The sequence below is a fragment of the Primulina tabacum genome, chromosome 6 (genome assembly GCF_025594145.1).
Source record: "Primulina tabacum isolate GXHZ01 chromosome 6, ASM2559414v2, whole genome shotgun sequence".
Taxonomy (NCBI): Eukaryota; Viridiplantae; Streptophyta; class Magnoliopsida; order Lamiales; family Gesneriaceae; genus Primulina; species Primulina tabacum.
In genome coordinates, this window is record NC_134555.1 from 41,806,536 (window position 1) to 41,819,888 (window position 13,353).

A 13,353-nucleotide genomic window follows, 5' to 3' on the forward strand; every position below is an offset into this window, starting at 1 on the left:
AAATATGAAAAATTAAATCTGAGGAAAAGAAAACGAGAATGGTAAAAGCATATATGGCCATTATATATCAACCCGTATGATAAAAATATTCCTGAGCATCTTTTATAAATAATAGTAATGGTAGGGATTAGAAAAAACGTTGAATTTATGATATATTGAGGTTATCGTACGAAAAAATTCTGAATTATCAAAAATTTGGTGTGATATAGTATTGATACCAAAATTTTCGGTAACATTATGAAATTTGAATTTTTTTTATATACCAAAATATAAAAATTTAAAAATATATAATAATTTTTAAATAATAAAGCCAATTTTTTTTATAAAATATTTTTTCGATATAAACGGTATATACTGATACCATATTGAAATCTCGATATACCACAATATTTCGATATAATCGGTACGCTATACACATTGAAAATATCGAAATTTTCGGTACAGTTTTGGCATAAATTTTTTTAATACTATAATTTTCGGTAAGATATAGAGTATGTATTTTTTGATACGGCACGGTACGATATATCACCATGTAATGGTTTATTGTTCAAAATATGAGATATGGTACGGTATGATATACCACTCTATAATGGTTCATATCGTTCAAAATATGAGATATTTCACCAACAGGGAATGACTTCCTAGTTGGAAGACCTGACCGGTGGACATCAGGCTCTTTCCACCCCCGGATCTTTTTCCCAGAACTGTCATGAACCACTTCTTGATATTAATATTAACCTGAAATATAATTTGTAAAAAAAAAACATAATATTTCGTATATCAGAGATACTATTTAAGTGTTTGGTAATCTAATAAATTATGAACCCTGATTACGCCGTTTGGCTTTTGCGATGTCATTTGTGATCAACCATGGTGCATACCAAGGAGGAAATGTCCCTCCAAAACACTAAACAATAACCCCAAAATACCACAGTTATTATTTTTTTCTTCATTGATCAAAAACAAGATTTGAACGCTAATTACCCGATTTAATTAGCCCGCAAAGAGTTGGAAAATTAGTAATTATGTCGACAAAGTGTTTACTCTGCACTCGTACGACAGGAAACAACTCCATAAAGCTAAGGGGTTCATGTCTGGAGTTGGCCTCCATGCAAGCCCACCAATTAGTAGCCCCCTCCATAGTTAACTTCAATCTTTGTTTTTTATTAGCATATTAAAGGCTTGATTTGTGTGATCTGCCCAAGAAATTATGAAGATGGGATCCTGAGAGCAGAAAGAAGGAAAAAATAATTGGTCATTTTTGGAGTTTAGTTGGATCTTGAAATTTCTTGGAAGCTACAGACCAATGCCTAACTAGACAAGAAAGTCATTTGTGTAAAGCTCGTGGATCCTTTACAGCTTCACTTTTGTATACATATCTCAAAAGAATCTGATTTGAGTGGAAAAGTTGGGGTTTGGTATAAATATCATGATTCGTTAGTGCTCCTTTTAGATTTTGTTTTCCTTCTTATTTTTTTAAGAGAGAGGTATATTTTCGGTTGAAATAGCTCAATATTATCTACACCTATATATATTTCGTACGAATCATGTAGTAGAATATGCTTCCGATTTTTGGTTCGAGATGATGACAACAGGAAAAAATATATTTGTGGTCCTTTAACTTGTATGGCTTTCATGCATGTTTGGCCTTATTATCGATCAATTTAAAGTATTAGTAAACTAATTTGTAATATTTTTCGATTTTAGTTATTTTTCATTGGAATGATAGCGTAACCCTTAGAAATAACGATGTGAGGTCAAAAAATGATGATGCGTGATATGGCATGCCAAAATGTTTGACACCATGACATCATTTTAGTGGATTAAGATTGTGAATTGACCACTATTAAGATTAAAAATATAAAATTTTCAAGTTACAAGGATAAAAATGTTATTTTCTCATTAAACTGCCATAAGAATGCAATATATATGATGGTGAAATGATTTAGAAAATTGTAGAATAAATTTGTATAGTAGCACTTCTAATTAATCAATTTCGTGTAATGAAAACAAATATCAAATCGTCCCAATAAGATGTCTGAGTTGGTGAAATAGGTGAGCACTTGACCAATGAACATGAATTTGATTACCCCTACCAATACTTTCTCGGGTGAGCCTATTGCAGAGGACTTGTCCAATGCGATTACCCGAATAGCATGATTTACAAGTTATTATATTAGCCAAATAGTTTATCTAGTGTGCACTAATATAAAGATATCGGCAGCAGATTCTCACGTCATCAAAACAAACAAAAAAAAATATCTGTCAACATGACATTGTAATAACTGTGATATCTATCATCTTCATTGAAAAGAGATGGTAATTAGTAATATTTTTTTACTAGGTCGCACATCTACTATAGCTAGCTAGGATACATTTTTAGATTAGTCGATACGTAAAATGGCAAATTGTTATCTGGGTATTAATATAATTATTTGCGTAGTAATTTTTGTATTGCACTTTATTTTAAAATTTTGAGGTTAAAAACCATTATATGAAAGTTTTATTCAGAATTACTTTAACTACCTGAAGTATGATTTTCTGTATATATTTCCATGATATAATTATTCATGACTTTTTAGCCCGTTTCCAGAATACATCCCGTAGGAAACTTTTTAAAATAGCTAGCTAATTTTTTTTAAAAATAAACATGAAAACTCATGAATTAGTAAAATAAAATAAATCACGAAATCGCTTCAGACACTTCCCGAGATTAAAGCACATGGATATGGTCAGCAAGAACATGGGAACATAGACAAAAATTCGGACCCTAGCTAGTTCTATAAAAAAAGATTTTTTTAAAATAAAAATAAAAATAATAATTAAAAGTTATCATTAATTTATAGCTCAAAACATATGAAAGATATGGTATAATAAGTTTTAGAATGACATATTGTAGGCATATGTCGTAGGTATCTGATTACTAATTATATCATCTATGCTACAGGTGTCACGCCCCGGGACGGGGGTCGGTTGACACCGACGTTGCTCTCAAATTTACATTCGAAAACAACAAGCCTCAGAAGTACAAAATTTAGAAACCAGTCTTTTATTCATAATAATCATTGTCTGATACAAACTCAATGATAAATATTTTACAGCGGAAATGTAAAACCAGAAAATACAACGTCTGAACAGATGCAGCAGAATATAAATCAGAACTAAGAACAACGATCTTCATCACCAGCCCCAAAACTGAAGTTGCTCCTCTTCTTTTAACAACTCTTCATCGTTCTTATCTGAGATGAGTTTGGTGGGTGAGTGATATGATTGTCGCTCAGTAAGCGGGGGCGAGAATAACTCCCAGTTTTCGAAATCATTTTCATACAGAAACAGTAATACGAATGATATACAGAAATTCTCATTTTCATAACAGAAATCAGTATTCAGTATTCGGAAATCAGTAATCAGTATTCAGTAATCAGGAATCAGAAGTTTAACAAGTAAGCACTGAGCACGTTCGTGAATTTCAAGGCAAAACTGATATCAGTCCCCTATATGTTCTCTCCTCTAAGGGGTGAGGCCAGTAATTAGTAATCAGTAATGTTCAGAATATATATTTCTACCATTAGTTCACTAAGTTTCAGTGCTTCAAAATCAGATATCAGAAATCAAGAATATACTTTTGCTTTAAAACAGAAATCATCAAACGGGTTTCAAGATATTTATACATAAGCCCACTTACCGTAATTTGCTAAAAGTGTTTCGGTTGAAGTCTGAAATCTGCTTCTTCTTGCTACTGGTTTCTGCTGCTCGAAAATCAGCACTCTCTTAGCTCGAAAATTCAAGTGATAATCTCAAGATTTGTGTAACCCATTTCAGAGGTTTGAGAGTGTTATATATAGGCAAAATTCTGACCGTTAACCTCCCAATTAATGGTCATAATCTGTCATTAACAATCTTTATTCCGTTTTAAATGCTTCAGTTACAAGTCATGGCTGAATTAGTAACTGTCTGCTGGAATTTCGTGCTGCTGCTGCTGGATTCTAATCTGCTGAAAAAATACCAGCTTCTGAAATATTAGCTTCTGCTGGAATTTTTAGCTTCTGCTGAAATTTGCTAGCTGCTGCTACTGCTGGAATTTCAGGTTCTCACATCCCTCCCTCCTTATGAGAAGTTTCGTCCTCGGAACTTGGGTATGCATGATCTTCAAAGAGATAAGGGTATTGTTCTCGCATCTTTTCTTCCAACTCCCAAGTAGCTTCTCTTTCGGTGTGATTGGACCATTGTACTTTGACATATGGAATAGTTCGCCGCCTCAGTACTTGGTCTTTGTTATCCACAATTCGAATCGGAATTTCTTCATATTTCAGCTCTTCATTTAGATTGCCCTCAACCAACAGTGGTCCAGCTTCAAGAATATGACTAGGATCGGAAATATATCTCCTCAGCTGCGAAACGTGGAATACATTGTGAATTCTTGACATGTCGGGTGGAAGTGCTAATCTATAAGCAAGTGTTCTCACTTTCTCAAGAATTTCAAATGGTCAGACGTATCTGGGATTCAGTTTCCCAGCCTTATTGAATCGGATTACACCCTTCATGGGTGACACTTTTACATATGTCTTTTCTCCAACTTCAAATTCCACGGGTCGTCTTTTCTGATTAGCCCAGCTTTTCTGTCGATCTTGTGCAGCTCTTGATCAAAGCGACTTTATCCACTGTTTCTTGGATCATTTCGGGTCCAACAATGGCTTTTTCCCCTACCTCATCCTAATACAGTGGTGATCGACATTTTCGTCCATACAGAGCTTCGTATGGTGCCATTCCAATACTACTGTGGTAACTGTTATTGTATGCGAATTCGATTAAGGGCAGATGTTCGCTCCAATTACCACTGAAGTCTAGAGCACAAGCTCTCAGCATATCCTCAAGAGTTTGAATTGTTCTCTCTGTTTGACCATCGGTCTGAGGATGATAGGCCGTACTAAGAGTAACATTTGTCCCCATAGCTTGTTGAAAGCTCTTCCAAAATCGAGACGTAAACCTAGGATCTCTGTCTGATAGTATGCTAGCTGGTACTCCATGTAATCGCACAATCTCATTCATGTACAAGGTGGCTAGCTTGTCCAAATTATAATTCATGCGGACAGGTAAGAAATGCGCATATTTTGTGAGTCTATCTACGATTACCCATACTCCATCATGACCTTGTCTTGTCTTTGGTAAACCCACTACGAAATCCATAGAAATATGCTTCCATTTCTATTCTGGAATTTCTAGAGGTTGTAGAAGTCCTCCAGGTCTTTGGACTTGCTGGCACACGTGACACTTGGAAACAAACATTGCCACGTCTTTCTTCATTCCACTCCACCAAAACTTTTTCTTCAAATCTCTGTACATCTTGGTAGTGCCAGGATGGACTGAAAATTTCGACTTATGTGCCTCAGACATTACTTCTTGTCGAAGGTTATCGATGTCTGGTATGCACAATCGTCCTTTCATCCACAAGATTCCTTTGTGGTCCATAACGAAGTTTTGTGATTTCCCTTCTTTAGCTTGCTCTTTCAGTTTCACCAAAGCGGAATCTCTATCTTGCCTTATCTTGATAGTCTCTCGAAGACATGGTTGTACTGAAAGTGATGTCAGGATCATCTTACTCATATTCTTTCGACTTAAAGCATCTACTACCTTGTTGTCTTTGCCTGTGTGGTAGCTTATCGTCAAATCGTAATCCTTCATGAGTTCAATCAATCGCCTCTGCCTCATGTTTAACTCTTTCCGAGTGAACAAGTACTTGAGGCTTTGATGATCGGTGAATGTTTCATATCTAGCATCATATAAACAGTGTTTCCAAATCTTGAGTGCAAATACCTCTGCTGCTAGCTCGATGTCATGTGTTGGGTAATTCTGTTCATACGTCTTCAATTGTCTCGATGCGTATGCAATCACCCTTCCCTCTTGCATGAGTACACATCCTAAACCTCCTTTAGATGCATCATTGTAGATGGTGAAGTCTTTGCCTTCAGTTGGCAATATTAACACCGGAGTTGAGATAGGCTTCTTCTTCAAAGTGTCGAAGCTTTGCTCACAATCTTCACTCCATTGAAATTTAGAGTTCTTCTGTGTGAGTTTGGTGAGAGGTATTGCTATTGAAGAGAATCCTTCAACAAATTTTCGATAATAGTCTGCTAGTCCCAAGAAACTTCTAATTTTCGTCACTGACTTTGGTCTCGGCCAATCTGAGATTGCTTCTACTTTCTTAGGGTCCACAGCTACTCCTGCTGCTGATACGATGTGACCCAAGAATGTGACGCTTTCTAGCCAAAATTCTCATTTCTTGAACTTGGCGTATAGCTCTTTTTCTCTCAGCGTCTGGAGGGTGAGACGAAGATGTTCCTTGTGGTCTTCTTCATTTGACGAATATACTAGAATATCGTCGATGAATACCACAACAAACTTGTCAAGAAATGGCTTGAACACTCTGTTCATGAGATCCATGAATACTGCCGGAGCGTTTGTTAACCCGAACGGCATCACTGTGAACTCATAGTGTCTATATCTTGTTCTGAAGGCTGTCTTCGGAATATCGTCTGATTTGACCTTGAGTTGGTGATAGCCTGACCTTAAGTCGAGCTTGGAAAAGACCGTAGCTCCCTTGAGTTGGTCAAACAAGTCATCTATCCTTGGAAGCGGATACTTATTCTTGATTGTGATCTTATTCAGTTCTATGTAATCGATACACAATCTCATGCTTTCGTCCTTCTTCTATACGAACAGGACATGAGCTCCCCACGGAGATGCGTTTGGTCGAATTTGCTTCTTATCCGACAATTCTTGAAGTTGTTCTTTGAGTTCTTTCAACTCTACTGGAGCCATACAGTATGGTTCTTTTGAGATTGGTGTAGTCCTAGGAATCAAGTTCGGGGATTGTGCCAGGGAGTTCTTCGGGAAAGACGTCCGGAAATTCCTGGAATATCCTCTATCTTTAGAGTAACTTTTTTATTTACCTCGCTGATCGATCATTGCTAGTTAGACTTTCTAGGTCTGAGAAGTAGAAATGAAGGATTTCTGTTCCTTATCTTTACCATGAAGTACGATTTCTTCTTGGATTGGGGTTTGGCATTCTTACTCCGACAATCTACCATTACATGATTCTTGTCCAACCAATCAATTTCCAAAGTACACTGTACAAGATCGGCACTGAATATATGCGTATCCATACTTATTTTATTCTATCTTAAAATTAACACGATTACTAACTCAAATCTTGAAACCAATATAGAATCTTAGAATATAACTCCTTATCAGCCGATTGCTTCAAGTCCCAATAATTATAACTTAGTTAAAATTTCTTTCAACCTTGAACGGAAGAAACTAAATCCTCAGACAATTCTTCTTTTACTAAATTTTTCCTTAATCAAGACTATGAGTTTAGCATGTTTTAACAAGTTTCATTGGAGGTCCTTTACTTAGCATCTCAAATTTAATGTACATATCATTAATTATTGACACAAAATTTTTTTCTACATCTGAATTTCAAAGCTTATATAATCCTTATCTCATATTTTCATAAATAATATATTATCCGCGAGTCAAACAATTCATCTTAAGCCAGAAGCTTATCTTCGATAGGTAAATTCCCAAAAATGTAAGTCAACTTATATCAGATAGGTACATTCCCAATATGATTCAACTTATCTTGGTACATTTCCAAAGAATGTTAAACTTCTTTCTTTTCGTATGATAATATCAATCTAGTCTACCTTATCATCTCTTCATTATCACTGTTCTTTTTCCACTACATCTATAGGTAATTCTTCTTCTCTAAGCTCTTAATGTAGCTACTCTGATCAGTCATAATCTTCATCTAAAACAGGAGAGTGAATGTTTAGAATTGATCTCAAGAGTACATGTTGAGTTATAGACAATTACTGGAATGAACAAAATCAGTACTGTCTATGCATTCAATGAAACAAAATAGCTCAAAATTTTTCGGTCTCAGAATTCCGTGAAAAATTTACTAAAAAATCCTTTACATCAAGAACATGAATGGTACCAAGTTTGGTGGAAAAATGCTAAGCCGTTTGGAAATGAAAATTCCTCAAAGTTTCGAAAAGTTGGAAAATTTTACGAAAATGATGACATCACTATCTTAACGAAGGATTTTGGGGTTCGTCAGCACTGCCAGAACGTTATGGTTCTCCTCGTCGAGATCTTTCCAACGCCTACTTTTAATAGTAAAAATTCCTCCTAAATCAAAAGTTATGGCCATTTGAAGTTTGCGCGAAAAACACCTCAACTTCCATGCCATTTGCAAGGTCTACTGCATGCGCCTACTGGAATTCACTGTCTACTGCAATTCTGATGCTACTGCAATCAGTCTGCTGCTTTTCCAGCACTGTTAGAACCAATCTGCTGCATTCCGAGTCTACTGACCCAGTCTTCTGCATTCAGATCTGCTGGTTTCCGTCTACTGGTTCTGATTTCAGGCTACTGGTTTTGGGTCTACTGGTTTCCATCTACTGGTTCTGGTTTCGGGCTACTGGTTTTGGGTCTACTGGTTTCCATCTACTGGTTCTGGTTTCGGGCTACTGGTTTCCTTTACTGATTTTTCCCAACTGTACGTAGTTAGTCTATATTTTCAGTAGTTTATTACAGTAGTAAATTTTCAGAAGTCTATTACAGTAGCTTATTTCAGTAACTTTCAGGAATTAATTTCAGAACTCTATCAGAACTTATTATTTCTAGTTTCTCCTCCCCAGATTATGAAACCTGGCTTACTCTGATACCACTTCAATGTCACGCCCCGGGACGGGGGTTGGTTGACACCGACGTTGCTCTCAAATTTACATTCGAAAACAACAAGCCTCAGAAGTACAAAATTCAGAAACCAGTCTTTTATTCAAAATAATCATTGTCTGATACAAACTCAATGATAAATGTTTTACAGCGGAAATGTAAAACCAGAAAATACAACGTCTGAACAGATGCAGCAGAATATAAATCAGAATTAAGAACAACGATCTTCATCACCAGCCCCAAAACTGAAGTTGCTCCTCTTCTTCTAACAACTCTTCATCGTTCTTATCTGAGATAAGTTTGGTGGGTGAGTGATATGATTGTCGCTCAGTAAGCGGGGGCGGGAATAACTCCCAGTTTTCGAAATCATTTTCATACAGAAACAGTAATACGAATGATATACCGAAATTCTCATTTTCATAACAGAAATCAGTATTCAGTATTCGGAAATCAGTAATCAGTATTCAGTAATCAGGAATCATAAGTTTAACAAGTAAGCACCGAGCACGTTCGTGAATTTCATGGCAAAACTGATATCAGTCCCCTATATGTTCTCTCCTCTAAGGGGTGAGGCCAGTAATCAGTAATCAGTAATGTTCAGAATATATATTCCTACCATTAGTTCACTAAGTTTCAGTGCTTCAAAATCAGATATCAGAAATCAAGAATATACTTTTGCTTTAAAACAGAAATCATCAAACGGGTTTCAAGATATTTATACATAAGCCCACTTACCGTAATTTGCTAAAAGTGTTTCGGTTGAAGTCTGAAATCTGCTTCTTCTTGCTACTGGTTTCTGCTGCTCGAAAATCAGCACTCTCTTAGCTCGAAAATTCAAGTGATAATCTCAAGATTTGTGTAACCCATTTCAGAGGTTTGAGAGTGTTATATATAGGCAAAATTCTGACTGTTAGCCTCCTAATTAATGGCCATAATCTGCTATTAACAATCTTTATTCCGTTTTAAATGCTTCAGTTACAAGTCATGGCTGAATTAGTAACTGTCTGCTGGAATTTCGTGTTGCTGCTGCTGGATTCTAATCTGCTGGAAAAATACCAGCTTCTGAAATATTAGCTTCTGCTGAAATTTTTAGCTTCTGCTGAAATTTGCTAGCTGCTGCTACTGCTGGAATTTCAGGTTCTCACAACAAGAGTAAATCCACTCGCAGATTTAAAGTAAGAAGATAAAACGAGAATTGAGAGGGACTGGATGGCATTCAAACGCATGAAAAGAAAACCTTGTGTTTATATCCTTTGTTTTTTTTGAAAAAAGAAGCAAATTGACCTCTTGATTAAAAATTATATATATGCAAATAATCTATCTTGAGAAAATTTAAAGTTAGATTTAAATTTAAATAGTATATAAAAAGGAGATTATTTGAACGTTATATCTTCCAATGAAATACTATGTTAAGAGGTGGGATCAATACCCTTAATTCAAATTTAAGTAAATAATATATACAATGAAAAACAAAGAGGTTTGTGCATGTGTGTGTGTGTCTATATATATATATATATATATATATATACCACACAATTAATGAAGAACTAAGCGAAAAAAGATGGTGTGAGATGTCACTTGGCTCAGGAAATTCAATAACATATTGATTGTACTTATACACTAAGGTGTCCTTTAATTCGTAGGATGAAATGATACAAAATGAAAGTAATAGTGAGATGAAATGATAAATAGTATGATAATAAATACACTCAACATGTTACGTGAATACAGTTTTCATGGACCAAAACGGTGCCTAACACCATTCCAAATTTTCTTGACTTTACTTCATTTGTCGTGCAAAAGAGGATTTGACAAACTTGCGATCGAGCTAGGGTTTTCCTGGTTTCTTCCAGCAGCCGAAGCCGAAGAGGCAAAGACTTTTGGCATCAAACCCTAATTTAAAAAATTACATTATTCGACTCGTACTACAATGCTAATTATCCGGGGTTCGCACAATGTTGAATAAAATCCATCGGTTGACAATTATTTTATATAGTATTTCCCGTTACATAAAGTCCAACGTCGGCAACAATGTATTTCCTCATTGTCTTTTGCCGTTAATGTCGCCGAGGCAACTGACACAAATAGTCTAAAAATTAAATTTATGTTCAAATGAAGAAGTAAATAAATAAATTTATCAAGAATGATTTTGATTATTTCGAGAAGATTTTATGCAACTTTAAAAAAGGGATTAATAAAGATTTAATCAATACGGAGTAAAACACTTCCAAGTTAACAATGGAATTAATGTGGAGCAAATCACTTCAAGTCCACATGATGGACCGAGCGCTCTCTTTACATGAAAAGAAAATGGGAAAAAAATTATACAAAATTAACTCGTAACTCAACATGAAAATATTGAGAAAAAAATCGAATCGGGGTGTCGACACGGACTATCGTTCATCGTTCACGTTCCCGGTCGTTAAACGATAGCCGAAAAACCCACTTGGCCAGTGACTTTCTTCTCGGATTCTTGATTGAACTGTGAGAAAAACCTTTACTATTTTTACTTGAAGAAATGGTGTTGACGAATGACTTTATACGTCGGATTGCGAGGTCTAGTGTGTCCTCCGACATGTTGGCGAAACAAACCCGGAACCAACCCGGTTCGTTACAATGGCACGAAGAACCGGGCGAGATATTCAACCCGACTTCGTAAACAATTTTCTTCCATAGATCCATTTCTGCTTCGAAGGTTTTGGAGTTTAAAAGATGCCTCATGTCCACCCAGCAAAATAATCCAGCATTACTCTCCAAACACGAAATCCCGGTTGCTTTCAGGCCGTTAACAAGCATTGCATGCCTGTTTTTGAGCCTTTTCTGATTCTCAACAATGTAATTTTTCGCAAACTTCTTGTCCGAAAGCATGGCGGACAGAAGATACTGAGTCTGGGACGAAACCAGCCCGAAACTCGACATCTTGGTAGCTGCCGCCACAACGAGCTGGTCATTGGAGTAGATGGCCCCGACGCGGAACCCCGGAAGGCCAAGATCTTTGGAGAGGCTGTACACGATGTGAACCCGGTTCCAAACTTCCGTGTTGACGTAATTCCGGTTCACCAAAACCTCCATGATGCTGACAAAACTCGGCGAGTTAAAAACGGTCCCAGAATAAATCTCGTCGCTGATCAGATGGATTCCTTTCGCATCGATAAAGTTAATCAGTAGATCAAGCTCGTGGCGGGTAAGGGTTATCCCCAAAGGATTAGAGGGATTAGTCACTAATACTCCCTTAACTTTTAGATTACGTTTCTGGGCTAGTTGATACGCCTCTTCGAGTGCTGGTGCAGTGATTTTGTAGCCATTAGAGCTGGTGCACTGAATCGGGACGATTTCGACTCCGGTTCGCCACTTGAGGTCTCTATCGAAACTGCATTAATTAACCAACTTTAATCAGACTAAATTCTATGTCCTTAAATATAATTCATTAAAGTGAGACATCCATTAATATTCTACGTACCCTGGGTAATATGGAGTTGGGAGAAGAAAAGCCTCGCCGGGCTCAGCAAGGCAAAAAATGAGAGTTTCATTAGCGGAGGTAGCGCCTGCGGTGAGTACAAGCTTATACGGGTCGAAGCTGACTTTGTTTCCTCTTATTTCTGCCATAAATTGCACCATTGCCTGAAAATAATTATTAAAAAAATTATACAGAGTTTTATAATAAAATATATACGATTTATAATTAAATTTTTATTTTGTGTTAGTTGTTAATATTGCATGCTTACATTCTTGAAAGCAGGAAGGCCATGATAATCTTGAAAGAGAGCAAGCTCTCTGAAAATGGACTCTCCATTTCTCTTAAACCCTGCTGCATCTGGGTTTTCCGCCAGCCATGATTCGAGTAAATCAAAAGAGAGCTGCAGAAATATGAACACAAACTTGTTAAAAATCAACAGTACCCATAATATCAAGAAAAAAATACGGTACAAAAAACCAAATCCAAATCCCAGTAAAAAAGGAAACACAAACATACTTGATTCTCTGCAAGACCCATCTGTATGATTCCGTTGGGATTCTTGACCTCATCGTAGGGATTCTTCTCGTACTCCTGCCATCCCAGAAAGTAGGAAGAATCTTGGCCATGGGAATTACACGTGGCTTTGCTCGAGAGAGTCATTTTTGTAAGTTTTCTCAACAAAGTGATTGAATTTGATGCTCAAAATTTACAAGTAATTTCCGAAAATAAGATAAAAAGTTTTATAGAGAGAGATGTTAGAAAATGTTTGTGTTTCTTGAGAAAGAATTGTGGCATGTTGCTATCTTGGCTTATAGGGGGGCGGGGGCTTATATAGTTGTTGGGGCAGTAAAGGAGTGGACATGACAACATGTTTTTGATCCCACAGTTATTATGTGAATATAACCCACAGGGTTTACTTTACTCTTACTTCATTAAATTGCATTTCAAGTAGTATGCATCGTTTGGTGTAAGTTTATTTTATCTTCCAACTTCCTATATTTTACACACTTGTCGAATTCCAGGTCTTATCCCATTATGAGATAATGATAAATTGGTAACAACTAGGATTAGGTCTGTTGTGAGACGGTCTTACGAATCTTTATCTGTGAGACGGGTCAATCCTACTGATATTCACAATAAAAAATAATATTCTT

General features: G+C 36.3%; 1 protein-coding gene across 1 annotated transcript; it reads right to left on the bottom strand.

Annotated features, from left to right (window-relative positions):
* Positions 1–11,019: 11,019 nt before the first annotated feature.
* Positions 11,020–12,979, bottom strand: LOC142548254 (1-aminocyclopropane-1-carboxylate synthase 3-like). The gene is made up of 4 exons (XM_075656571.1): positions 12,716–12,979; positions 12,468–12,599; positions 12,203–12,363; positions 11,020–12,112 (listed from the first exon to the last, which is right to left on the bottom strand). Exons 1-4 carry the CDS (start codon positions 12,857–12,859, stop codon positions 11,143–11,145), a joined length of 1,407 nt encoding a protein of 468 aa, XP_075512686.1. The 5' UTR covers positions 12,860–12,979; the 3' UTR covers positions 11,020–11,142.
* Positions 12,980–13,353: the final 374 nt, after the last annotated feature.

Coding starts and splice junctions, on each gene's coding strand:
- LOC142548254 (XM_075656571.1), bottom strand. CDS start 12,859: ATGACTCTCTCGAGCAAAGCCACGTGTAATTCCCATGGCCAAGATTCT. Junction 12,600..12,715: donor TGGGTCTTGCAGAGAATCAA/GTATGTTTGTGT, acceptor ATATTTCTGCAG/CTCTCTTTTGATTTACTCGA. Junction 12,113..12,202: donor CCAACTCCATATTACCCAGG/GTACGTAGAATA, acceptor TAATTAATGCAG/TTTCGATAGAGACCTCAAGT.